The 27,248-nt window shown below is 45.2% G+C and overlaps 1 protein-coding gene across 1 annotated transcript in view; it reads left to right on the top strand.

Annotated features, from left to right (window-relative positions):
- The window catches only part of LOC119466290 (ras-related protein Rab-2A), a 30,938-nt gene extending 5,554 nt beyond the window's left edge, over positions 1 to 25,384 (top strand). Inside the window, exons 4-7 of the mRNA XM_037726773.2 lie at positions 6,023 to 6,105; positions 6,178 to 6,270; positions 11,331 to 11,511; positions 24,254 to 25,384. Of these exons, the coding sequence (XP_037582701.1) occupies positions 6,023 to 6,105; positions 6,178 to 6,270; positions 11,331 to 11,511; positions 24,254 to 24,349 (453 nt within the window). The 3' untranslated portion in view covers positions 24,350 to 25,384. The remainder of the gene's footprint in view (positions 1 to 6,022; positions 6,106 to 6,177; positions 6,271 to 11,330; positions 11,512 to 24,253) is intronic.
- The last annotated feature ends 1,864 nt before the right edge of the window (positions 25,385 to 27,248 follow it).

Raw genomic sequence — 27,248 nt, 5'->3', positions numbered from 1 at the left:
ATATCTCCTGGACATGCTGAATATATATATCACACGATAAACATTCCTGTGAAATTTTGCTTTCTATAATAGACTGGCACATTTGTGACCTTGGAGGACATATCAAGGTGCACCTGCCTTCAGCACGTCTGCCAGTTTGCTGGGGCGCTGCCCAGGCAGTCAGGCTTAGTGTTGAATCAAGCAGCGAAGATTGCTTTCAATTTTATTAAGAACACCAGGTGGTCAAAATTAATGTATAATCAAGCAGCGTCGTTAAAACCTGCAATTTAACTTGTGAAACTCTTCACATGCATCATAAGCTGCCTGCTTGCACATGCTGTTTTGTGTATATTTAGGTGTCCTCTTAGGCACTTCAACACCTTTTAAGAAAGGTTCATAATATATCGACATCAAAGGATATCACCTCCCTAACCTTCTCCAACAAAATTGCTTTGAATGCTCATGTATAAGTTGAGTTACTAGCAAGCAAATGTTGCCCGTGCCAGGTCTTCATAGCTACACCACTTCCCTGTCTGCCTCTGCCAGTCTTACTGCGCTGGAAGCTGTGCACTGTGCCAATGTAATAGTGATGCCTGTGGTGCTCTGTCCATCATTGCTCAAAGCTTTGGTATCGGTTCTGTGGTATTGTGGCCTTCCACCAGGGTAGTGCCACTACCCTATCAGTGATGAGGTTGTAGACAGTTTTAGAATAAGGTATGAGGGATCTTGGGTACATTGAAGGACACATTTTAAATAAACACTCGCATTGCACACTGAATGCTGTAATGCTAATTTTTTGCAAATATGGCAGTGCTGTGGGGGAGCCAGCTTGCAAATTCAAAAAACAGTTGTGTGCCACCTCTCCAGGCTTTTTCAGTTGCTGTTTCACACATAGTGACACCAACAGTGTCAAGTTTGTGATGTCACCAGTATAAAAGCTGTCAATTGGTCCATCTGGCTAGCACACCTGTTCCATGCAGTTGCATGCCCACTATTCTCATTGTCTCACTTGACTGTTGATTTCACCTTGTGTAGCATGTTTTGCACTGTATGTCTAATGACAACTACGTGTAGCACAGAGTCGTGGTAAACTGAAGTGGACAGTGTCATCAAACCATAAAAAAGCGTCAGTGTGTCATTTAGTACTGCGGTGTTCACATGCTTTCTAGAGAAGTATGTGGCAAGAAGTGCCCTTGGGTAGGGTAACGAAGACGAGTGTGCAAGTTCAGAAGGGCTTAGGGGCCCTTTAAACGCAAGCACTTTGTGAAACCTAAGGGCACACGTACCATTAATAACTTTACCATATGGGAGCACAAATGTAAAACTTAAGCCGACGCACTCTGGTAACTCATGTCAAACCTGTCTAAGCCAAAACAATCCAGTAGCACCCATCATGTCATTTCTATACTGATGCACCTCATCAGGCTTATGGATGCCAGAATTGTCAAACCATCTTGCAAATTGGGTGGGCTTGCCACTTATAAGTTGATTCAGATGAGTTAAGAGGAAATTAAAGTTTATTTCACCAGTTATTGCTGACAAGCAATGGCAAGAGTGCAGTCATCACGGTAATTCACTAAAGTGTGAGCCACAAGTGCCGCCATGTTTACCAGTACTGTTTGTTAATGAATGTACACATTACATATCCTAAAGGAGTACTGGCACAAAGTTTCGAATAGGTGTTGCGGGATTTTGCAGTATACATAGGTAATCACTGATTCTGTTGTGAAGAACGTATTGCCACGCGTGTATCGATGTTCATTATTTGCATATGTTTGACCAATAATCAGCATCATCGTGATGTGCACCTGTTTTGAAAATGATTGGGTAACAGACTAAGTGAGTTAGTGTGCAGCTGCAGTAAAGTAACGTTCGCTGCCAGTCGACTCTGGCTTTTCCTCTTGTGACTTATTGGTGGAGGTGCTGGGTCTCTACAGTCTGGACTTGAACTGTAGACACCACCATCTTTGTGAACACGCCCAAGGCACCCAAAGAAGCTGTTGCATGCAAGGACTGCCATCCAAGTTCCATCTGCTGCCTAGCCTATCAAGTAGAATGTCCACAACTCTGGCAGGGGCGAACGCAGGAGGTACAAACTCTCCTCTGCTCCTCCACCATGGATTGTCTGTAAGCCTTGCACACTACCATCTTTCCACACTGATGCATTCAAAGATGTTGAAGATCGGTTGGACTACTTCCAACGAGTCGCCACCTTCAACGATTGGAATGACAATTGGAAGATCAGGAATGTCTACCTTGCTCTCAAGGGCTCGATGTACATTAACCATGTTTGAAGACCATGCATCTCTAAGCTTGAAAGAATTTCGGTGACAGCTTCACAACAACTATACCAGCATTGAAAGGAAAGAGTGCGAGGGAGCAAGTCCTTGCATCAGTGAACTAGAGACCAAACGAGAGTGTTGCTATGTTTGTCATAGAAATTTCTCGAGTGTTTCATCAAATAGGATCCAGCCATATCAAAGGACAAGAAGGTATGGCTCTTCATGCACCGAGCCAAAGAGAAACTGTGCCAGCCTTGTGGGTAATCCACCTGCTATAGTACAGGAGTTCCTTCATAAGGCCACTACTATGAAATGAATGCTTCACCTGCTGTGGTGGCTAGGGCGTCGCACTGCTAAGCTTGAGAGTGCACTGGTTCAAAACACAGCCATAGTGGCTGCATTTCAATGGGGGCAAATGTGAAAATGCCCATGTACTGTGCATTGGATGCACGTTAAGAACCCCACGGGTTGAAATTAATCCGGAGTCTCCCACTACGGCGGACCTCATAATCGTATCATGGACAAGCGGTCGCCTTCTTAAAAAAAGTTCTGCTACTTCTGACGAATGAGACTACAGCCCCAGTGGTGGGTGAGCGGTGCCATTTCGAAAATAAATGCATGTTGGTGATTTTTGTTTGTTTCATTTTTTCTTCTTTTTTTTTTTTCACATGAACTTGAGGGTCGACCTATATTCCCACTCGACCTATAATCTGGTTTATACGGTAAATGTCCGTTGTTTTAATTAATATACATCAAACGCATTGTTCGTTTAATTAAGTGAATGCCTTTCTAGAAGCTTTCGGCTATTCGCATATATTTTGATAATAATCATTGATGTTTCCTGCACGAATTTTTTTGTCCACTTTCATTTCTCTTTGCCTTATCATTTCTACAATTCAATTAAAAACTACAAATAGTTTCCTGTATCCTTTCTTTGGCTTTATTAACTATTGACTTCACATGGGTGTGGCTAACGAAAATCGGCTTCTTGGTTTCCCTTCTCGTTATTGCATAGTGAGGATCTCATAGCGAGGAAAGCTATTTCTGCTTGTCCGAAACGATGCAGAACCAAGAAAGTCTACTACCAGCACAGCTTCTCAGCATGACCTCTTATCTGACACAGCAGGCACCACCTAGGTGCCTGCTGTGTGTTGCATGCTGTCCACCAGAAGAAATAGATTTTTTAATTGTGCAACTAAGTTGCAAAATAAAAGCTCCTTGCTACTGATGTAGTGGAACATCAACATAATTACAAACCAAATTAAAATATGTGCTTAATTTTGAATTCAAGAGGTTTAAGAGGGATAGTTTCAGCAAATAGAAGTTGCAGGCTAAACACAGCCATGTAAGGCCAGTAGGCAAAAGCAGTGGTTTACAGTTTACGACAGCCATTTGCAACCGGTCACGATCATTTGGTCATTTTTAATGATACTTTGCAATGTTGCATGTCAGAACAAAAGCAGTCGCATTTTGAGTCCAGGGGTCCATAGTGGTCCTTCAAAATTCTTGAATGTGAAACTACGATTTCCAAGGCCTCGAAAGTTCTTGGGTTTATGGAGTGCTTAAAAATCATTTAATTTTGCTTTCGGCTAAGCTTAGTGTATTTTGTATGCGTATGTGACCACATTTATGCAAACCAAAAGTCGAGCTTATCAAATCTGATTAGCATCTTTGTGGTAGGTTGCAGTAAAAATTAAGATACTAAACACAAAATACATGTGGTATAATCTCGCATCATGTCCTAAGACGAGGCAAGAGAGAGCCTCCAAAGGGACTTCACCTCTCATCGGAACTTGATGTGTAAGGTTTCATGCACCGCACCAGATCGTGGTTTTGACATTTAAAACCCCAGAATTTAATTAATGAATGCTTCGGCAGAAGGTGTTGCAGTATGAGTGCCAGACCCTCACAACCACTGCCCCACCCCTTGTGTCACCATGAATGACTTGATGCCATCCTTTAGGCCTTTCATACAGCTGGTCTCTTTCTTAAACCTGAAAAATGCCATTTCGCCTACAACAAACTTCTTGGCCATGTTGTAACGCTGGTGTTCGACCCGACCCAGAGAAAACGGCAACTGTTGCCCCTCACTCGACGCCTGTGAATAAGGGTGAAATCCGCCGCTTTCTGGGACTTCTCGTTTGCTACAGGCTTATAACGATATAACGATACTGGTTTTAACAACACTTATAACGATACTGGTTTTAACAATATATCAGATATAACTTTGAGCAGCTAGTGCACGGTTAACTTTTGCGTGTGTTCTGTGGTAAAATAAATTTCTTACTACAGTGCTCCCATGTCGCGTTCTTGCTTATAACAATGAAATATTTGCTGGGTGTATGTGCTGAAGGGCACACATTTTAACTGGAAAATTCAAATTGAAATCGCTGCCTTTAAGCCCCTCCCACCAACAGCAACCACCATTTTGGCATGTGTAGTGTGATGTCAGGAACTGTGGAGCTACCGCTGTGTCAACTACTTCGAAACAGTCTGAAACCACATTAGGTGTCTTGCTTTACGTGTTTGGCACTCAAATGTATAGCAAGGGTGTACATTTGTGTACAGCACAAACCAGACGTCTGAATAAACTGTCTCAAGCTTACTGCTGAGATGCAAATGTGAAAATAAAATAACACATGATGGCCATGACATATTTCTGGCTCCTACAATCATTTCTGGTGTTTGCAGTGTGCATAAGCATGGTCTTCAAGATTGGCTTTTACTCCGAGGAAGCCATAGCTGAGGGTGCAAGGCATTTCATCACCAGTTAGTGTTGTCAGACTGCTATAAGGTTGAACTGCAGTATAAAAAATGCAAATACAAATTTTCTACTGCACCTAATATGCTCAACATTTGGCAGCTTGGTGTGAGATATGTACTGTTTAACATGAAATGCATAATTCAACCTCGAAAATGGGTTGTCATAGCCCCTTTAAAAACCCCAGGTGGTCTCCTTCCCTCACTTCACTTCTTGTAGCTTAGTTATTCATTTGTGACGCTAAACACATCTGTAGTTCTAGCACCTCCCGGGCAATGCTATGTGGTAATTCCATCACTTTGTTTTGTGTACCACTGGGGCTGCTGCCAATTAGAGGCATGTTTTGATGTACAACTACTGGATGCATAAAGGATGTGTTTCACAGGCTTTGCCCCGCACATGCAGTGCCTCCACACTGCATGTGCTCTAATGGGCACTTTATGCAAGCAGGGCTACTGTAGTTGCCATATTTCAAAACTCAATGAGGAGGTTGTCTGTAAAAGAAAAGCCATTGTATGCATGAAAGCAACTTGTAGAGATTCTCCATATCAGTGTCATGGCTATGCCATTCCAATGTTTTCATGAACGTTTTGAAGATTGTTTATACTGGAATGTTTTTATAACCTTTTACTTTCTTTAGGATTGCTGTTCCTTCTCAAGAACACGCTGAAACCAAGTCGCATAATAATAGAAAATGGGGGACGGGTGAGGGGAGTCCACAGCCGTGGCAGCACTGAGCAGCTGCCCGAAAAGATTTTTTTTACTTGGCCTCGCTTGTCTGAGCCCATTGTACCTGCTGGTTTATGGAGAACCTTTACAAACCTTTAATTGTGTTTTCACAGCAATATTTTAAAATTTTCTTTATGTCCAGTCTTTTTGAGGTGTTATATCTAAATGTCTTGTTTGTGTAGCATTAAAGGATTTTGCATTCAGTGCCCCTAACTAGAAATTTTGCAACTTGCTGCCTAGATGACCAATGACAGGTTTTTGCTGGTTTTAGGCTGGCCAAGAAGCATTCCGTTCAATCACTCGATCCTACTACAGGGGAGCAGCTGGAGCTCTCCTTGTGTACGACATCACACGGTATGCCCCACTTTCTTGCCCATAGTGTATGTTTCACCAGTGCATGCACTTATATCTCGTTTCAATTCTTAGAAGGGACACCTTCAACCATCTGACAACCTGGTTGGAGGATGCTCGCCAGCACTCAAACTCCAACATGGTGATCATGCTCATTGGGAACAAAAGGTAAATTTCAGTGCTTGTATAGCTTCTGTAGTAACTTAAATTTAACTATATTAAAGGGAAACTTAACAGGTTTTAGATTTCTAAAAAGTGACGTTTTTCTGAAGCGCAGACACTTGAAATCCCCGAAGTTTTGTTTTTTGATCATACAAGTAGCGGTGGCGTAATTAAGAATTAAATTCGTAGCTATGCTCTGCCCACAGCGGCTCGCGGAGTCGCGGCGGCGGCGGCGGAAGGAGAAAGCTAGCGGAAATGACGTCAATATAGGGGTCCCGGGCGCCCGCGCAGAAATCGTGTGCAAGTTTTGCGCGTCAGTCATGTTGTATCCATGGCCTTTACCGCAAATGATCAAGATCTCCACCCTATGTTTCCGGCTTACGCTTCAAAGGACTGTTACCGCAAGGAGAACTCCGTCTAAGAAACATACAGTGTCACCATGCCATCCTTTTACGCTGCCTACGGCTGTACGAGCACCGGCGGCCGAGACGACGTTATCTTTCACAATTTCCCACGGCAGAAAAAACAAGCTGCTCAGTGGATCGCAGCGGTGAAACGAAGTAATTTCAAGCCTTCAAGAACCACTCTTCTCTGTTCAAAACATTTTCGGGACAGTGTACGATTACCATCAGAGATGTCGAATGTAGGAGCTTATGCTGAATGTAGAAAAAATGCACGTTGTTTTTCTGGGTAATCGCCATCTGTTTCTCATTCTGTCACTTAAATCTCCGTTTCTCGCTTCTGTCGTTGGCGATGCTTTCCCCGAAGAGTTCCGAATCTGGGCCTGTATTTTGTGGAACGTCTCTGATTTCTATAATAAAGAACGTGTCCTCAATGGTCGGCGGTTCGTCGCATGCTATTTGAGGTTGTGGAGACGACAACCAAGGCTGTGACGGACCACCTAAGACAAGTTTCGTGAATGCGGCCCAGACGCGGGACTCGCCATGCGAATGTGTCACCCAAAATTGTGACTATGGCCTCAGAATGGGCGTTGCCAGTATAATACAGGCGTCACATGGCCTACTTTTGATCTCGATCATGCCCGATCTGGGTCGAATTTCTCGGTTGTGATTCTTAGCGTAAACTGGACGAGGGAGCCAATTGCAGTCGAGAATTTCAATCCAGATCGGGCTTGATCGCGATCAAAAGTGGTCGTGTGACACCTCCGTAGGCAAGACCGTGTGCAAGAACCTGGCAGCACAAACATTCTTCTTCTATTTCCATTGCACCTGTCGCAGCAGAAATATACGCCAGCTAGAAAAGACACCTAAAATGAAGTTTCAATGTCACGCCAGGCATCCAGCCGCACTCGAATACCTAAGTTCCCATGCGCCTAATGATTGCTTACATCACTTGCTTTAAGGAAAGCGGTGGATTGTTCAAAGGCGTGAGGCGACAGGAGTGGGCTTTTACCTCTGATCGTTTCAACACAACCGGAAATGTAGGGCTAAAAAGCATAAAATAGAACTACAGTAAACCGTATAGATATGCATAACAACGTGCAGTGGCACATTTTTTTTTTTTTTTTGTCAAATTCCCGCATGATATTGCAAGCAGCCCTAGCACGCCGTCGGGGTGTCGAACGCTGCTTCTAGCACCGTGGGTCACAAAACAACACAACTATACTGCAAAAATAAGAAAAATTCACTTCTGTGCGGTGTATCTTTTTCTGGCACTTCTGCACCTTGTATTGTTATCTTAGTAACTTCGTAACTGCAAAATTCACTGTGCTGACAGTGCGTCTCTGCATTCGTGGCAAGACCGAACAACGCAATGATTGCACGCATTGTGTGTTGCGCTCAGAGCACAGCAGAAGGCATCTTTGTACCTAATATCTACACTGAATTAAATTATATCGCAAATACAATAATTTCCATGTGATGTGTACTTTCAGGGCACTTCGGCAGTTGCACTTTATTACTTGCAAACCAGCAACAGTAGAATGTACTGTGTACAAAACGAGTCTCTCTTTCCGTGTTCTTTGTTATAAGGACGCCTGGTATGAAGATAATACAATCTCACTCCGACTTCTTAGGCTATATAGAATGGTACAGCTTCAGAAAAACTTCCAACGCGGGTAAATGTCACAATTAGGTCCTCGGATCCGGCGTGCTCCATTCCAACTTCCGCGCTGGCTATCGCACTCGCGCTTGGCATAGGTGTTTCTCGTTGTCGGGCCACTGGTTCAAACGCGCATGGTGTCACGCAAATCATCCCTAAGTGATCAAAATTATCCATAGCAGCGACTAAACTGCGCGAAATCGTCTGCGAGGTAGTCGCCGTACCTGGTCAGAAGCTGTCACGTTGCGGCGGGCTCTCGTAGACCCATGGATTGACATCACGGTGCGCTCCACCAATCATCGATGCGAGCCGGATTCGCCGCATGCCGCCCAGCCGCAGCTTAGAGTTTTTTGCTAATAACGTGTTTTTGGTTGCGCCATGTCAAATTTCTTGTCGATTTTCGTGTTCAGGGTGTTCAAAAGTATCAAATGTTGCTTATAACTTGATTTTTGTTTTTTAAACCTGTTCAGTTTCCCTTTAAGGACATTCCATATTTCAGAATTGTTGATTTCTGTGTACTTTTGACAGCTCAGCTAGCACAGCCATATGCTGAAATGAAAGCAAGGGACTGTATATTGGTTGCAATTTTTTTTCTCAAAAAACTTCTGACCATCCATTGCATTGAGTGGCCAACCTGGCAATAACTGGGGTGGCTTGCTGACAGCCAATAATGGACAAAAAGAAATGGAAAGTAAAAATAATCATTACAAAATGCTTAATTCCCTTGGTGTGGTTGGCACCTGTGGCCTTGTAGATCTTTTTTTTTTATAAGATTTGAAACTGAAAAGGTATTCAAAGTTTTAAAAAATAACTACATTCATTACTTCTCATTGTCAGCCTATTAGTGTGAGTGCTTGTGGGCCCACTTGGTTGGCAAACTAATTGTACCTTTGCAGTGGCACACTGTGTTACAGATTTACGACTTGACAGTTGCAACTTGGTCAGTCAGCCATGTTTACTTGGCCTATCTAGTAAGAAGTTTATGCATATAGCGCTTCACAGATTTGATTGAGTTGATTCTTGAGAAAAGCAGAATCAAAATTTTAGTCTAATAGAGAGTGCATTTAAACACATATAAGCATTTATTTTAAACTTTTAGATGTTCCTGAAGAACCAAGAATGTAAATTATTACATTCTTGCTTCTTCGAGAACATCTGAATGAACGTTTGACTGCAGAGCCAAATTCAGGTGAACAAGGGCCAGCACACATTAACATTTATTTTAACATATTTAGCATTTTTCAATGCTTGCATTAACGGAGTATTGACATAAAGTTTGTCTCAATTTTATTTCTTTATTGGATAGCAATCAACCCCGTGATTACACTGTGGATCCTCAATTCCCTGAGAGCGCAACAAATAATTACATTTCCTTTTAATGCGACCTGTTCAAAATGCGCGCCAAGTGCAGTGCGGCTTCTGATGTAAAACGAAAAAAAAAAAGCTCGGGATATCATCGAAACCTCTTGGTACCAGATACCACTGACATATGCACGCTTATGCCCATGGCCTGACAAAACCACCAGAGTTCATTTAGCACTTGACAGGACAAGAGGGGAGAGAGTGTCCCCCTGCGTTTCCAAGAAAAGCGAACAATTGGAAGGGCCAAATCACTGTACGGCCTTGAACCACCCTACCAGGCTGACTGGCGGGTTCTTATCCTCTGCTCTCAGTTGCATGACGAGTATCCATTTTCACAAGTCTCCATTTTCACGTGAAGTATGAAGTCCTACTGTGCTTGACGCACACTTTGAAAAGGTCGTATAAAAGGTGCTGTAATTAATCATTTGTGGCGCAGCGCTATTTAGGAATTAAGGCTTTGTGAAGTAATTGTGAAGTCGACCGCTACCTAAGAAAGGAAGAAAAGTGGGACACATAGTTTTCGTGTCACTACTCCTTTAAAATAACTTAATTTTCACAAAGGCAGTCACGTAGTTGACTCTTAAACATGCTAAAATTAATCCCATTAAAGAGGTAGCTGTGATATTTTCTATTTAATAATTCGTAACTGCAATATCTTGTACCCAATGTTACTATTAGACACTAAAAAGAAAGAAAAGAAAAGCTTGTTTGGGCTGCATCTGAGGCGCAATCATTCACAGGTGTGTATCTTGCACTTAACGGGGGCTAGTAGTATTGTGTAGACCGCATGCTATGCAAATTTGTAACTTGCCAATGTCTTGCTTCATTTTCTCCTTGGATAGTTATTATACATTAAAGATATTCATTGATAGTATAATTATGTAAACATTGAATGAAACCCTAGACAATGCAGTCTTGAGAACCAGGCTTACAATGTGAATCGTGAAGCTAGATCAAATTGGATCTTCTTTTTGGTCCATGTTGGAAATCTGGTAATTGTAAATTCTAAACTGGTAAAAATTGAAAAGATCACCCCATTCTGAGTTTGTTACCCAAAAGCTGTGACCCATTGTAGTCAACTGCTTGAGCCCAGGGCACTTCTGGCTTCCACAATGCTAGGTCTATAACTTTGTCAGCAGAGAACCTTGCCTTGGAGTGATGGATTCAAAATACAGCATATGCTTTGGCCTGCTAGTTATACATGGAAAAATTTGTTTATTGCACTGCCAGCTTCAGTGGCTTGCATCTCACTTGGGTCACTGTGGTCCTTCGTCCTGAAAAGAGGTATCTGCTGGGAAATGTAGAGTACAGGGCCATCTACTCTTTGGGGAAACATGTAAGAAGTAGTTAGGAATGTGTGTTGAAAGTCAAAGGCCTGATTTATGGTCATTTCTCCAGCTTTTTCCTGGGGTCAGGGAATTCTATATTTGTTTTAGTGAATAAGTTTTGCGTGTATTTAATTACCGTTGCTGAGCTGTATACATGCTGTCTTATGTGCATGGGCTTTCACAGGTCTTTTGCAATGTTCATTTTAAGCAAATGTTTGTTTGCTGTCGTCAATAGTGGCCATTATATTTGGACGTGTGTGTTGTGCATTATGGTGAAAGTGCCTATAGCATGTGATGTGGTCGCATGAAATGCAGTGACTTGGAAACTCGAAGGGAAGTGAAGAAAGAAGAGGGTGAGGCCTTTGCTCGTGAGCATGGCCTTATCTTCATGGAGACTTCAGCTAAGACTGCAGCCAACGTAGAGGAGGCTTTCATCAACACAGCCAAGGAGATCTATGAAAAAATCCAGGAAGGTGTCTTTGACATAAATAATGAGGTAATGTAAGGCTATGTTCAGCCACCATTTTCAGGTACTGCTAACGCTTTGCACAGGAATGTGTTGACAAAGGAAACATCAATGGTGCAACATGCAGTTTTTATGTTGGCACATTTTTAAACACTTAACTGTGTATAATGCCTCATAATAATGGTATTTCAATCAGAGACAGCTACTGTAGTGATGACAAGTAAACTGTGTATGTGCTAAGTGCATTTAATATTGAAGTGCAAAAAAAGTGCCCTCTTGCAGAGGAAGTGGAAGTTATAAAGAAATTGAGATTTTGCTGTCCTCTGGTACAACACGCTTGATGTCTCCACAACTTGCACGAAAAAAGTGCCACGTCATAGGTGAACGTGACCAACAACATATTGTTTGCAGTATTGAGTTGCCATATTGATCCAATTTTTTATGTGCATCTAATTTTGAATAAGAAAGTAGCATGCTTCTGACTTTCACCACCAGAAAAAGATTAAACCTGTGGAGTTTAGCTTCATAGTAAATTTATTCATACCTGATCTTGGTCGTCACTGTTAGACAGGTCTTCCTCCACTTTACTCATTGCATTTGGTATTACACATTTTTTGTAATGAGCTTAACCCCATATTTTGAAACCATCCAGTTCATTTTCGACGTTTACCGTATGTTTCATCAAGGGTGCGATTGCAGTAAAGATGGCGGTTTGGCGCCCTCTGAGCCGCATTCAAAGCAATCATGAAGGGTCACAGTCATAAGAATATAAACTGAAGTGGATCGTTGGAGAATACTGCCCTAGGAAACTGCATTTCCTATGGCCGTATTCTCTAACAATCCACTTCTTCCTTGCTTCCCGCTTCGACATCCTTTCACACCTCCAATGTGCCAAGTTGCCTGTCTGGTGTTGTGCCAACCACTTTTACGTGTCAATGTGGCTGACGGTGTGTTGTGGCTTCCTTGCTTCATCTCCTGTCATCTCCTTCATTGCGCGGGCTGCGCAGACGAGCTGAAACCAGTTTTTTTCCTTGGCTCCAGTCTGGAGCATCTTTGTCTACCTTGGAAGCGTAGTCTTCAACCAGAATGGCATCAAGAAAGCAAAAGAAAGGCATGCCATGTGAGCGCCCGCCAACAATCTTAGTGGTGCACACCCGTCAGTAAAATGAAGAGGAGAAACTTGCAGTGATCAATTGATAAATGGCTAGAAGAGATTATATCAGTTCTCGCACGTCTTGCAGAAGGAAACGCACATGTGGCAGTATCGATGGTTTGCGAGCGCCTGCCGATAAAGGAAGTAATTGCATGCCTGCAAAGAAGCTGTTCCAGTGAGCGTCTTGCCGTAACACTTCGAGTGAACACTTCAAGTGATAAGAAACACGATAGAAATCATTTTTCCCGATGCCCATAACTTGAAACTACACGTGCAAGAATGCCGATTATGAAGAGTGAAAGTGAGCATGCTGCAATGAACTATGAGAAGTGGGAATACTCCCAAACTACCGCCGTGTCAGCCACCATAGAGCGAAGTGAGAAATCAGTTTTGACGGAAGTCGAGGGGCAGAAACACAAAAACTGCCATGCTTTTCCAATGACAAACTGTCGGGTCCCACAACATCATTTCGTTGATAGGTGCCTTGGTTTACATATGTAGTGCAAGTGCTATTAAGCTTCCTGTAGATGCCCAACCGCATGCGCGCGATATTCAAGCGACGCGAGAGGCACACCCTGTCGCGCTGTCGTGTCGCGGCATGGAGCAACCACATGACGTGACATCGCGAAAAAGAGTAGCAACGGATTTGCATTGTTGTGCGAATAAATTTTATCGTGCGCGCGTAAAGAAATCTCAATTTTATCAAAAGGGCAACGTTTTATCTAGATCTAGATCTAGCTAAAATATGCTATCATCCCCAGTGGAAATCCGTCCCATGCCGCCAGCGTAAAATGCCGTGGCGCCATCTGTTGAGTAAAACTGTTGAGTAAACAATTTCTCAGCTGATGGTGGCGTCTCAGGCCTAACAGCGTCAAAACAAACAACCGATCTCAATAATAACGACAAGAGAGCGCCGATACTTAGCTAGCGATGAGACGAAGCGATGACTGATTGTACTATTTATTTTTTGCTGTCACAGCAGAGAGCAAGTTGCAAGAGCGAATTCAGATCGAAGCGTCCAGACTGATTGCTGCCGTGGCGTTGAGCAATCGCTGTCCCTAGCGGATGTCGTCGCGCTGACTTCCGGGCGACAAGCGATATTTTTTGGCGGACACGACCAGCGACAGCGACGGATCACCCTCCGCGATGGCACAACCTGTCGCTGTCGCTTGAAAATCGCATGCATGCGGTTGCGTCTTTACAGTAGAACCCCGCTCCAGTTAAACCTGCTTATAACGAATTCCTGGATGTAACGAAGTTTTTCTATTCCCTGCCATTACTCCCCTGCCATTACTCCATAGAAGCACATGTAATTGAGACCTCTACATAACGAAGTGGCAGCAGGAGATCTCGATATAACTAATTTCCCCCTCCGACAACCTAGAGATTTCGCCCCAAATATTGTCATTTTTGCTCGAGCGGCAACCGGAAGCACCTTGTCCACCGCGACGGAATGCGAAGCGAGCGCACGTGTGCGTGGCGGGCCTGCATCCCTCGACCTGGTGATCTTGCCGCCGCGGGCGTGACCTTTCCCCCTCCCTTCATTCAAACCTGATCCTGCCGCTTGATGCAGCTGGCCTAGCCCGCCAAGCCGGCACTCTCTCCTTTTCCAGTTGATGTTGCCGACGCGCTGGTACACGCTGTGACACATCACACTCGAGCGCGGGCACGCGCTGTCAAACGCTGGCGGCGTGTGGAAGCGCCGCTGGAGAAGCGAACGAAGTGACCTTCGTGCTGTTGTCTATCGCTTCAACGCAAACTGAGCGCCGAGAACACACAGCACGCACAAAGCTACGAGCCGCCGACGCACCTACACTGCTAGACTCTGCCCCAATGCAGATCGCTTTCAAGATACGGCCCGCGTGCCGCCACGCAGTACGCAGTTGATGTCAGAGTACAGTACAACGCCGCCCCGCTATCCCTCCCCCCTCGCTCGCTCGCTGGTGCCTTGAGCGCAACGGAAGAAGGTGCGCTTCCTCCCTGCTTTTCTTGCGCGCGCGAGATTAGACACGGTCGTCGGCTCCCCTCGCACGATTTCACTCGCACATACAGCATACGGCGCGCGGCGACTGCGTTATCGCCCTTGGGAGTTTATACGGGATATCTATAAGCCAAAACCAATTTTAGGGCCACAACGCGTCATAGACACCATCTTTATGTAGCAAATACGGATCTCAAGGGCCATACTTTTTTTGGCGGAAACCGAAAATACGTCATAGTTGTCGCCCCTGGCACTTTGGGCGGCCAATGCCATCGTCAAGCCACCAAGCCAAGCGACATGAAAAGTCAAAATGGCCGCTCGGGCCGGCGTGGGGTGGCAGTTCGCAACGTATGATGCGGGAACGGTCCCACATTTGCGACGCAACAGCGGGGTTACCAATGCATTGGGTTCTATGGGAGCTGTGCCGGGACCGGCCTAAAACGAACAGCCTGGAAAACGCGGCCCCCGGGAACGTAACAGCGGGGTTCTACTGTAACACTATACGACGCTACAACGCCATCGTGACGCTCGCTCTTCGTTTCCGATGCCTCGCGCTTGTGCGAAACGACACGCGTCCACGCATCCGGTACCTGGTGTGACATTCCAAGGATGAGTGCTTCGACGAAAACGGAAAACAGGTGCGCGTTACAATTGAGGGCACGTTAGAATCGAGTAAATACGGTAAGCGTTTCTTTTTCGAATTTTCGTGCCAAACCTGCATATAACGAAATCCTCTTTATAATGAAGTTTTTCAGAAATTTGTCAATTTCGTTATATCTAGGTGTTAACTGCATTACATTCCTGGCTGCTACATTGTTTTTGGCCACTCCCGGCATAGCTCCCATAGGATTCAATCTATTGGGAACCCCGCTGTTACGTCGCGTACTGGCACTCTGAGCCGGCCCGAGCGGAGAGTGCCAACAGCCATGTTTACTTTTCATGCAGCTTGACCGGGCCTGACTATAGGATTAGCCTCACGAAATGGTGGGGGCGACACCCATAACGTGTTTCTGGCTCCCACCAGCAAAAACATGTCCTTCGAGAGATCTGTATTTGCTATCCAGAGACGGTGTCTATGCCGTGCTTTGGCCCTGTAACCGGTTACGGTGCACGCAGTTAGCAAAAGTAGAGCCTTCGATATCTGTTTCTGTTGCCCAGAGAGCCGTTGCAGTGGCATGGACTTGTCATCTTTATTGTGGGTGGTGTCCATGCTTTCTGCAGTTTTCTCGCGCTGCCTTTGTGCTGCTGACTCGTCGTGCAAGCTTGCTGCGTGTGCTTCATCCTTCGCTTCAACATCCTTTCACACCTCCAATGCATCAAGTTGCCTTCCTGGCACTGTGCCAACTGCTTTTGCATGTCATTGCGGCTGACTGTGTGTTGTAGCTTTCTTGCTTCATCGCCCATCATCCCTTACAGTGTGTAAGCCACGTGGACATGCAGAAACCTGTTTTTTCGTTGGCTCCAGTGTGTGGCAGCTTTGTGTAACATAGAAGCGTAGTCTTCTACCAGGGTTATACAGTCAAGCCTCTTTAATACAATACGTACCCGCTTAATATGTAATTGCAGTTTAAACGTAGTGGCGAAGATTCCCCCACCCAGCCCCCATTGAACCCCATGTATTGCTTGACCGCTTAAGCTGTAGTCGCTCATTTGCCACCAAATGGCTAGTGCATACTATTTTCTTTCTAGTTATACACACATAGGCCCAAAGTCGACAAAATCTCATGTGCAGAGACGTTCGATTCTCGAGTTGCGACGCCCGGACGACAGCCGCCAGCGATAGGGACCTTAAAACATGGCCACCGTGATGCATTTCCTGCTCATACAGCTGTTGCCAAATGCAGCGCACAAGAGCATGGCCTTCGAGATTTGGCTTCCGGTAACGCGAAGAAGGTGCTGGTAGGAGGTGCGAATTCACTGTCGCCGTCAAATCCAATTCAAGTAGTAACCATGCAGAAACACATTTTATTGTAATAGCAACCTCACGGACGCTCCAGGCGCATTTCTGCCATGGTCGTGGTCGTCGCTTTGAGGTTCCGTATAAAGTCTAAACCCGGTAACACTGTCGCCGCGCGCCGTACGCTGTATGTGCGAGTGAAAGCTTGCGAGGGTCAGCCGACAATTGCGGCCCAATCCAATCTCGCGCATGCGGGAGAAAGGCGGGGCGGAAGCGTGCTTCTGTCGCGCGCAAGGCACGACGGGGGAGTGAGAAAGTGGGGGGTGTTATGCGGCGGCTGCCCGGGCGCCTATCTTAAAAGCAATCTACGACGTGGAGAAAGTGCGCGTCTGCGCGGGCCTCGACTTCAAAGTGATCTGCCATGTGAACAAACTGCGACTAGTGCCGGTAGCTTCATGTGCACTGTGCTTTCGATGTTTAGTTCTTCGCGTTGATGGCATGAAGGTCAATTCACTCGCTGCTCTTGCCGCACCTCTTCACTCCAGCGTTGTGACATAGAGTTTCCGCTGTCATTGAGAGAGATGTGTTCATATTTACTTGTGCACGCTTTACACCATGCTTGTTAACTTAGTAAGCATATGTTTACAATTTCATATGACCGATAAAACTACTATCCTTAGTTCGTATAGTTGTCTACTAATTTGCAATCGCAATCGATGCTTTGCCTATGGGGTGAAACTGCGACATTCTTTTTTTTTTTTTTTTTCTTCATTCCGACAGTGTGCTTGCGGTCGTGTTGTTGTCGTGTTCTGTTCGAAGATGCCATCTTCGCGGAAAGTGAAGATAACCGATTTTTTTCCTGCCTACCTGCAAATAAAGCGGGCCTGAGAGTGTGTGTTTGAGAGCATTGTGACGTAGTTCTTTTCCGGTCGGTCAGTAGCTGCTAAACTGACATTGGCGATTAATCCGTACATCGTTTAGTGCGTACCTAAACGTTGTTCCCGGCCGACTACGTATTAACGAGGTTTGACTGTATCAAGAAAGCGGAAATCATTTTCGCTGCAAAAGAAGTTGAGTACTTTCTGCACAGTATAAGAAAACCTGATGCGGAAAAGGGTTTGCATAGCGAAAGAACTAGAACTAACGCCTTCTAGCCTGAATTTTATTGTCAAAAAAGGAGCTAAATTGAAGACTCTCCAACCTTCGATGTCAGATGCTAGCAAGCCCGGCTTTTGGAGCACATGCAGCTTGATGAGGCCATTTTCAAATGGTTTAAGCAGGTGAGGGCCACAGTCTTGCGTGTCGCACGAGTGGATTGACCGCTTTAAATAACGGGCGTGGGATATGCTGCCGAACAGTAAAAGGAGAGGCTGCAAGCGTCAACACGGCATTCTTTGACACCTGGAAAGAGACCATCATTTCCATTATCAAGGATTACGAACATTTTCAGTGCAAATGAAGCAGGCCTTTTTTTTAATGCCAGGTACAGCCATCCAAGATGCTGGATGGCATCTTGGATGGCATCAAAGGCGAGGCTTGCCACGGAGGAAAATATTCAAAATCGAAACTAGCGAGTACTAGTCATTCAGTAGCACTCACTGGCCGCGCTTAAACCGCGAGATAAGCCAAGCCACTAAGCTGTAAAGGCTGCGTTTGAGCTATTTGTCGTACGAGTTCCGTTGGGCTCCTATTCACCATTCATGTTCGGCTGACTTCGTTGATAACGTAGGCGGAGCGTCAAAAGAAAGAGGACAGAGCTTGTGGACTCTCACACGTGCTCTTCGGACAAAGGAATGACAACACAGTAGTGTAGACAATCAAAAGGGCATTTATTGCACCTTTCATACACTAATGCACGCTAGCCGAATTACTAAGCCGATGGGCGCGCGACCAATCGAGGAAGTCCGACTCACCGCGACCGGATAGCGAGCGAATATGTTTGCCCCATGCTAGACACCACCACCATCTCCCGTAATACTCCGCAACCACACCGACCACAGTCACGTGGCGAAGCCAGATTACAGGAGACGGGAGCCATGCGAGGAAGGCAACATCTGGGGACGCGTGACAGTCTCGCATCCCCACAAGCTCTGTCCTGTCCTTTTTTTTCTTTCATTGTGCATCTTGTGCAGCATGTTAATAATACTAGAGGGAACTGTGGCACTAGTGTCTACGGGAGCTGCAAGCAGGCTGGCTCAGCAGCATGGGAATGATGGGCAGTACGTGGATTTGCCTAAACTTCTTCCTTCTGGCTTTTAACGGCTTCGTGTTTTTGCAAAGTCATCATATTTAAGAAGGTACTGCGTTATAAAGGATTAAACATTATTAAAATTGTCTAACAGTAGGATTTGAACACAAGACCTGTAAGAACAGAAGCGCAATATTAAAACCATAATGCCACGGATGCGTTGACAAGCGAAACCACTACAATTAGCAGCGAATATGCATGTTTTAGAGTCTTATTAACTTTTGCATTTAATAACATTTCTCCCAAGAGGCAGAACATCGATTGCAATAGCAAGTTATTAGACAGCTTTACAAAATAAGGATAGCATTTTTGTCTGCCATATAAACTTGTAAACATTCGCTTACTAACTAAAGAAGCGCGGTGTCACGTGCGCACAGGCAAACATGAACACATCTCGCTCGATGACCACGGACACTCGCTGTCAAAACACTGGCGTGAGAAAGTGCGGCAGCAGCAGTGAGTAAATTTACGCTCATGCTGCCTCTCGCTTCAACGCAAACCAGCAGTGAGAACACAGTGCACACGAAGCCATCAGCCCTCGTCGCACCCAGACTCTGTCCCCATCGCAGATTGCTTTCAAGATAGGGACCGTGCCATACACAGCCGCCATCGGAGTAGAACTAAAAGTAGAGCAGAAAGCGTGAAAAGGAATAACATAAAGGCATCACTCATAAATTGTGGCCACAGACTGTCTAGAACAAAGACAAGCAAACCGTATTTAGTTGAATCTAGGCCGACTCCGATTCTAAGTCAACCACCTAAAAGTTCGCAGCCCGAAAAAAAAAAAAAAAAAAAACTTTCCTCGAATGTAGGCCGAACAAAAAAGTGAGCACAGCATTCGCAAAATGAAACAGCATTTATTAAATATGAACGTGCCGAGCTCATTCTACATCACCATCGCTGCTAGCCTCGTTGCTATCTTCCATCTTCAAACAGTGCACTATTTTCAGTACCATCAAGTGCATTAGAGATGCTGCACTTTTTTAAGGAGCGCACAATCAATGTTTGCCATCCTCGTTGCGGCGCACGCAAAAAGCATCTCCCGTGGCCCCCTCCAACGACGGAAATTTTTCTTATCGATGTCGAAGTCCCGCCCGGCTTGAACGCTTGATGATGCCTCTACGGCTCGCACAACTACCATATTTACTCGATTCTAATGCGTTCTCGATTGTAATGTGCATCCGTTTTCCGTGATGACAGAAAAATCCTTTACAGTACCGCGCACCTCATGCTTTCGAACAGAAAAACAACTGTCATTTGGAAAAACAGCTTTCCTCCCGATGCACTGAAGTTGCGTTGAATAAAAAAAGTCGCAGTTTCATTGAATGTGATAGCAAATTAGTAGACCGCTATATGAAGTAAGGATAGCAGTTTTATCGGCCGTATAAACTTGCAAACATTCGCTTACTAAATAAATTAACAAGCACAGTGTCACGCGCGCACAAGCAAACATGAACACATCTCGCTCGTTGACCCCGGAAACGAACTGTCAAAACGCTTGAGTGACGAAGCGCAGCAAGCAAATTGACCTTCGTGCTAGCATGCCTCTCGCTTCAACGCAACCTATAAGCGGCGAAAACACGGCGCGCCGTGGACTTTTCCCGTCGCAGATTGCTTTAAAGATAGTGCCAAGGCGATCGTATCGCCGTAGTGGATCGTCGCAGGCTTCGGTCCACTGAAACCGTTCCGCATTGCCTTGCTGGCGAAAATCCTCTCCTCAAGTTTACGCCGTCCCGCACGCAAGTTTTGGATTCTCCGAACGCCCGTGATGCGGCCCGATTTCCGTCTGTCTCCGCACACATAACTTTTAAATGCGGCATCGTGATGAACTCGGTACTTCATGCTGATAGAGCAGACGCAAAGAACGTGAAGACAAACGGTAGACTATTGCCTAAGCACGTATACTGCAGCACAACGGAGGAAGCTACGGTAGCTAGGCTCGAGTGCGTGCAGGGCGGCCATTTTGAAAGGCCGTCAGCTATATAGTAATGCAGATGTAGGGTCGTGTTAAAAGTATGCGTTAGATTCGAGTAAATAGGGTATTCGTTAGAAAGCGACACTATAGTGGCATCACCTGTTTGGTGCCATTACGAAAATTACAAAAATGCCATGCCGCGTGCCGATGCTACACCATACCGATACGACACGGGTCAGAATGGCGACGTCCCCCGTGTACTTCAGTTGACTGCTGGCGCGGCTAGTAGCGGCTGCGATACTGACTTTTCTAGATGGCGTTAACTATGCACCATATTTATCAGTTTCAGCTAAAAGCTGGTGCATTTTTTAAAATCCTCGAATCTAAGCCGACCCTAGAGTTTCGTATATGAATATTTGAAAAAAAAAAAAACTATCAGCCTTGATTCGAATGAATACATGTGTGTGTAGCACGATGTTGGCAAAGTTAGGTCATATTCTTGGACGATCACTTTCGAAGATACGTTAACTTTCATGATATTTGGCGTGACTATTCCTGGACGCGTCAACAGGCGGCAGTGCTTCCGCACTGCGATAAGATAGCATGCCCATCGCTGTGCCAAGAATGTCGTCGCTCGTAGATGTCGATGCATTTTGCACTTGTCAAGCTAAATTGAAGGTATCCCTACAATGACAATCTGAGAATACAGCACACCTTTTTTTTTTTGCCACTTGTGGAAGAAAATCACTTACTTTCTGGCAAATCCAATATTCCAGATTATTTGGACTTTCTGGCAGTCTCCGTGCAGTATGTGACATGTTGCCACATTATTATTTTTTAATTTTACATTTTATCGGGGGGGGGGGGCACTTCTGGTAAGACAGAACAAGCTTTCACCATCCCTTCGAGTTCGTCCTAAAGGGAGTCAACTGTATAGTGACTGTCTTTAGAAGAATGTGTGTTGGTCATCTGACAGCCTACCGCATGCATGTTGGCAAATGCACGAGCAAAGCCGTAGCCAGATCCAAATGTTGTTGTCTTCTTGTGTGCGCTCTTCCAATCGACCTCATGTGTGATTTGTTTTTCCTGTTTTTTCATCTGCTGAGGGATGGGTTGCTGCACGAAGAGACAGGTTTCAGGGGCGTTCATGATAAAAGTTGTTCACTTTGCCGAAGCAAATGGCAACATGGCGGCTCAACGCCAGTTGGAGTTTCCGAAATAATGCGTGTGGTATTGGCGGGCACAAAAATGAAATCTGTTGACACGCAACCCACGTAAAACATCTCATTTCGTTGGCATTGTACTGTTAATCCACAGCTTGAGGATGCACTTGCGGACTTAGTGCTTGCTTGCTACCGGTGACAGTGCTTTTGTAATATTAAACACATATTGTTTATTGGGGATTTTTTTACTTCAAGGTAAAGAAAAGGGTCTATGTATGTTCCGGTTAAGCGTTAATGGTATACTACTTGCAAGACCTTGTACAGCACTATATAGCCGAGAACATGGTACTTTACCAATAAACACTCCCTGTTTATGGCAGTACAAATGTACGAGAGCACTAGTGCTCTTTTTTGATCCTTCTACTCAGATGTTCCATAAAGGCAAGTTGGGGCATTTTCTATGTTGCCATTTACAGCAACGCACAACCATAGATAGCCTCAGCAGCACAATGCACTACTTGCTCCTTTGCCCACACATAACCTTCGTTGCATTCCCTCACCTTATTGCTTGAGGGAAATGAACTTGTGATGTCTTCAGGAGGTTACAACCCCTTGGTTCCCATGTCTGCTGGCTATCAATGTTGACATAGTTTCAGGAACTGGAATAGAAAATGTGCTGCAGGTTTAAAGCACAGGCAGGCACTGGATGCCAACCTAGTGCACTGATAAGTGCCGCTCATGCACATCGGAAGCACACACGATCCGAGATGACCTAGGCATGAATATGGCACTATTGCGCTTGTGGCACCATTTGCAAGTGCCATTCACAGAGAAATAGCCAAGGCACATTAGAGTTGGTCACAGATTGTCGTGTCCATTTTGTATCACAATTGCCATCTGAATCTGTTTTGGTAATGTTTTTAAACGTAATGTTTAACAGTGATACTCTTGCATGTAGACTTTTTCATGTCGCATATCGGCGTGTGGCTGCTGATATTTCATTTTTCAGGGGTGTCATTTTTCATTTTTGGACCTTATATCTATGGTGTATAAGTGCCGTGCCCAAGTATACTCGTCTAGTAGCTAAAGGCTCAACCGCAAGGAAGAAATCTGTGACAGATTTTCAGCGTCGGCACCATGTAGCGAAGGCTGGCGGCATTGAGAACAATGCGCCGCCAGTTCACGCTCGCTCAGCGCCCCAAGACCAAGCATGTCAGACTGCAGCGCCAACGGCGGAAGTGGCGGTAGAAGCAAGAAGCAACAAACTATGGCCTCCGAGACTGCGCGCCGCGTCATGTGAGCGAGCTCGGAGGCCATTTACAAAGCGAGCTTCTGGCAATGCCGTCGTCCGCAAGTGCTACGTCCGCGTCCGAAGCACCCGATCGCTCGCACGTGCTCCGGTCATGGCAAATGGTGCAGCTTTGTACGGTACCATAGATAATGATGTACTCATTTCCAGACAGGGACATGCAAAGAATGCCGAAGTGCACACTAGTGAGCACGGTTGCTGCTGGTGATGCTATGTCACTGGTGCACGTGTTTCAGTACAGGCAACAAGCAAAATACTGTATATATTTGCGCGAGAGTGACAGACAGTTTTTATGAAGCTATAAGAAGTCCTTATGAAGTAAAAAACTGTTCTGTTAGCGCAACATTTTTGAAAACTGGCCTGCTAAATTCGGGGCCATTAAGAAGGGAAGATCAGGCCGCATTGCGCCACGCTTGAAATACGTCGAAACCTAGAGTATCTTGTTATTAAGCGTTGTCAATAAACCTCGTTGAGTGTCGCCGCTGTGTGCCGCTGGCCGACGCCGAAAATCCGTCCAAAATGTTGGGCCTTAATGCCCACCCCTGGTCATGCCCAAGATAATTTGATAACCGGAAACATCTGTAGACCTGTTATGTCATCTACTCTTCCGGAAGTTGGTTAAACTTAAAATTTTATGGTTGGCTATGTTTTTACATGACAGATAGCATTGCAAAATTTATTGACTGTTGGTGTTGTTTGCATAATTTGTTTTCCAGCGTGGCAAACTAGCGTAAAAAGCCAACGCATTTCTTAAAAAATGCACTTTGATTCAGGGGGCTTTGAAATTAATTATGAGGTTTCTTCAAGGGACAATGACAGCAATAAAAAGGCCATGTTGCCTTAGGAACACTAATTATCTCAATTAACATTAATTCGCATGTCTTAAATTTTGTTTGAGTTTTCAAATTAAAAATTTAAATTAGAGCTTTCTAATGTGTTACTTAAAAATTGAATTGTGCACATTGGAAAAAACTAGATACTCAAACGGTAAATAAATTTAGTTGGATGCCATGCTGTCACTTTGTCCAGCTGCAGTTCTGCATCAGTTTTAGTGCTGTCAAGTGCATTGGTGATGTATGGAGATAGCCTTTTCCCTTGTGTTTCAGGCCAATGGCATCAAGATTGGTCCCCAGCATTCGCCAACCAGTCCCAGCATGCCGTCAAGTGGTGGTGGAGCAAGTGCCGGTGGTGGCTGCTGCTGAGCTGCATGCACCATTAATGAAAAACACCTCACAGTGGGCGTTTTTTATTTGGCAACACCGATACACACGTACATATATATAATGTAATAGTACATGTGTGCATGTGTGTGTAAATACACAAAAGATATCTATGTACATGTACTATTCAGTCTCCATGGGTGTATACACAGCATGCTGAAGAAAACATTGGGAAGCTTGGAAAAGGGAAGTGAAAAGTAGGGGGGGGGGGGAGAATGTTTTGTTTTTCTCTGTTTTTCTTGCAGCTCCCAGCACTTTTTTCTTGCCTGGTTGGTTTGTGCTCTAACTTTGCACCTACTTTTATTCTATGAAAATTGTCACCTGCGAGCTCCTGTATGAACGTGCAGTCTCTGCGAAAAAAGTATCTGCAGTTGGAGTATCTCATTTTCTTGTCTGCAAGAAAAATGTGAAATGCTGCAAAAAAAAAGCCAAAGTTTCAAAGGGGCACGTGCAAAATGGCTCATTCTGTGTACACTTATGCCTTGCTTTTCCAGGGTGCGCTTCCTAATAGAAAATGCTCAGCCTTTTCTTCTCGTATGCTGCCTTGCTAGTGCCTCGCACTGACATTATTTTTCCTTCTCTTGAAACACTTCTGTGTTGTTTGATCTGAGTCACTATTTTTTTGTGATGCAGTACTAGTCATAAACATTCCCCACTCTGTACTAGTTTGTTGTGTGGCATCGAATTGGGACAAAAACTGCTTAGTGTTCAGCGTGCAGGCCATGAACTTCTTGTGAGCTGATGTTTGAAGCACAAAAATTTGTTGTCTTTGCTATTTATACTTTATGCTTGCCAAGTGTACATATTGTTTTTCATTTGCAAAAAATTCGATAAAGGCTTGTGTGACTGTGCTACAAGTGAGCTCTTTCAAGGTAGCTTGGGCGATTGTGGCTGTGAGTTGGAAAAGCAAGTTTTTATGAGAAGTGAGTGATGTATCGGTACTGACATTCTATCCTGTGCTTAACCCTGTTAGCTGGCATACTTGTCTGTTTGGAATAAATTGGTTTTAACCTAAGACCTTACCTGTTTATGTTGTATTACCATTCAAGCCTACACTTCAGAATCTTGATGACCATTTGGCATTTGAAGTACATGTGACAGCAATTTCTGGAATACATTATGGCAATGGAATTGAAGAGTTGCGTGATATCCTGTATTTGTGTACTGGAATTTTAAAATTTTGGATTATTTGTGGAAACTTCTGTGCACTGTGTTCTTGTGCAGCATCATGAAGCTTGTGCTTTCGTTTTATGGGGAAGACTTGAGATCCTGCTTCATATAACTAACACCAGTATCTCGCTATTACGAGATCAGGGAGTATATTTACGAGCTTAGGGCCAACTTCAATTCCCTTATTCGGATACATGTGAAATGCGGAAACAAACTTAGTAGGCAACGAATTAATTGAGTTGAATGAAATTTGTTCATTTTGTGAGAGAAAGCTCAATTCTACCGACTCAACGTTGGAGGCATCATTTTGCCGCGTGCACTCTGCACTTGTGATCTTGACAAGGTGTGGCCCTTCGCGGGGGCAGGCCGTTTCAGCTGTATGTAATCCATGTGATCCCTGTGTACCCAAAGAGAAAACTTGTTTTCGTAATGCATTTTCTTGCTCGTGCACATTATGCACCTGGTACCCGTGATGGTGATGGTGGTCCTGCCCTTTGCATCGGGTTGCCGTAGTTGGCCCTGTCTAAACCGGCGTGACCACATAAAAAAGAAAAAAAAATCATGGAAACATCTTTTCGTGAACTTCAGAAAAAAAAATATAAATTCGCACAGTCATCGGCGCAGCGCTCCATGCTGCCACCAAAACTCGAGGCATTTCTTGGTAACCTCCGCGGCCCCGACCTCCTCCGTCCTGAAACCAAGTGCGGTGGGCAGTGCCTGTGTGCGGGCTGGTGGAAAGATGCCACCACACTCCAGGACCACGTGACACAGTGTCTCGTCCGACTTTCCACAGAGGGCGCACGTTGTGGAAACCCCCTCGGTGAAGCGCGCTCTCCAAATGTGTGTGCGCAGCACACCCGCTTTCCTCCGCCAGCAGTGCGCTTCCCTTCGAGTTGTCGTAGCAGCACTTGGTGTGGATTTCGAGCTTTTCACTCCGATACCACTTGAGGGACGACTTTTCTTCTTTGGCTTTCCGCCACGCAGCTGCCTCTTTCTGTCGCACCTGGAGCCGTGTTCCCCTGCCCATTGGGTCCCTCGGTTTCTGCACCGCCTCCTCCAGACAGATCGTCGGTAACCCAAAACGCCGCTGCAGTGCAGCTGTTCTTCTCGTCCATTTCGTCGACTTGTCGGCGAAAATGGTGTAAACCATCACCTGTCGTGCGACATTCTCCTCCGGAAGCCTCAGTAGCCGATTCTCATATGTCGCCTTTGCCACCGCCTCTCTTGCGGTGAAGGAGGACCATCCCATCTCCCCCTGTATCGCCTCCACGGGTGTGTGCCTGTGCACTCCCAGCACCAGCCTGCCTCTCTCTGACGCCTCTCCAGGAATTCCCGCACTCCTGAGGAGAGGCATAGTACGGCGTTTAGCGTAGGTAAGCCCCGGCACTGCTACCATCTTCCACAGCGCTCGCATCACCTCGTATCTACTATACAACCACAAGGACCTCTGGCACAGCACTCCTTTTTGCCTGGCTGCTTTGCCTCTCATCTCTCTCTCATGCCAAGAGGTAGTGAGCTGGTTGTCAGTCTGATGCCTAGATGCTTTGTGCTGGTGGTCCTGAGGATTGCGTTGCCCTGTAGGCTCCGTGTTGTGTCGGGCCGGGCGTCTTTTCCCCTCAAACCAACACCACGCACTTTGTGGTGCTGAAACGCAGTCGCGTCACCTACTTGCCACGTAAGTTTAACAACTTCTGCAGCTCCTCTGGAGAGC

This window comes from Dermacentor silvarum, chromosome 1, assembly GCF_013339745.2.
Source record: "Dermacentor silvarum isolate Dsil-2018 chromosome 1, BIME_Dsil_1.4, whole genome shotgun sequence".
NCBI lineage: Eukaryota > Metazoa > Arthropoda > Arachnida > Ixodida > Ixodidae > Dermacentor > Dermacentor silvarum.
This window is presented reverse-complemented; position numbering and strand designations above follow the sequence as displayed.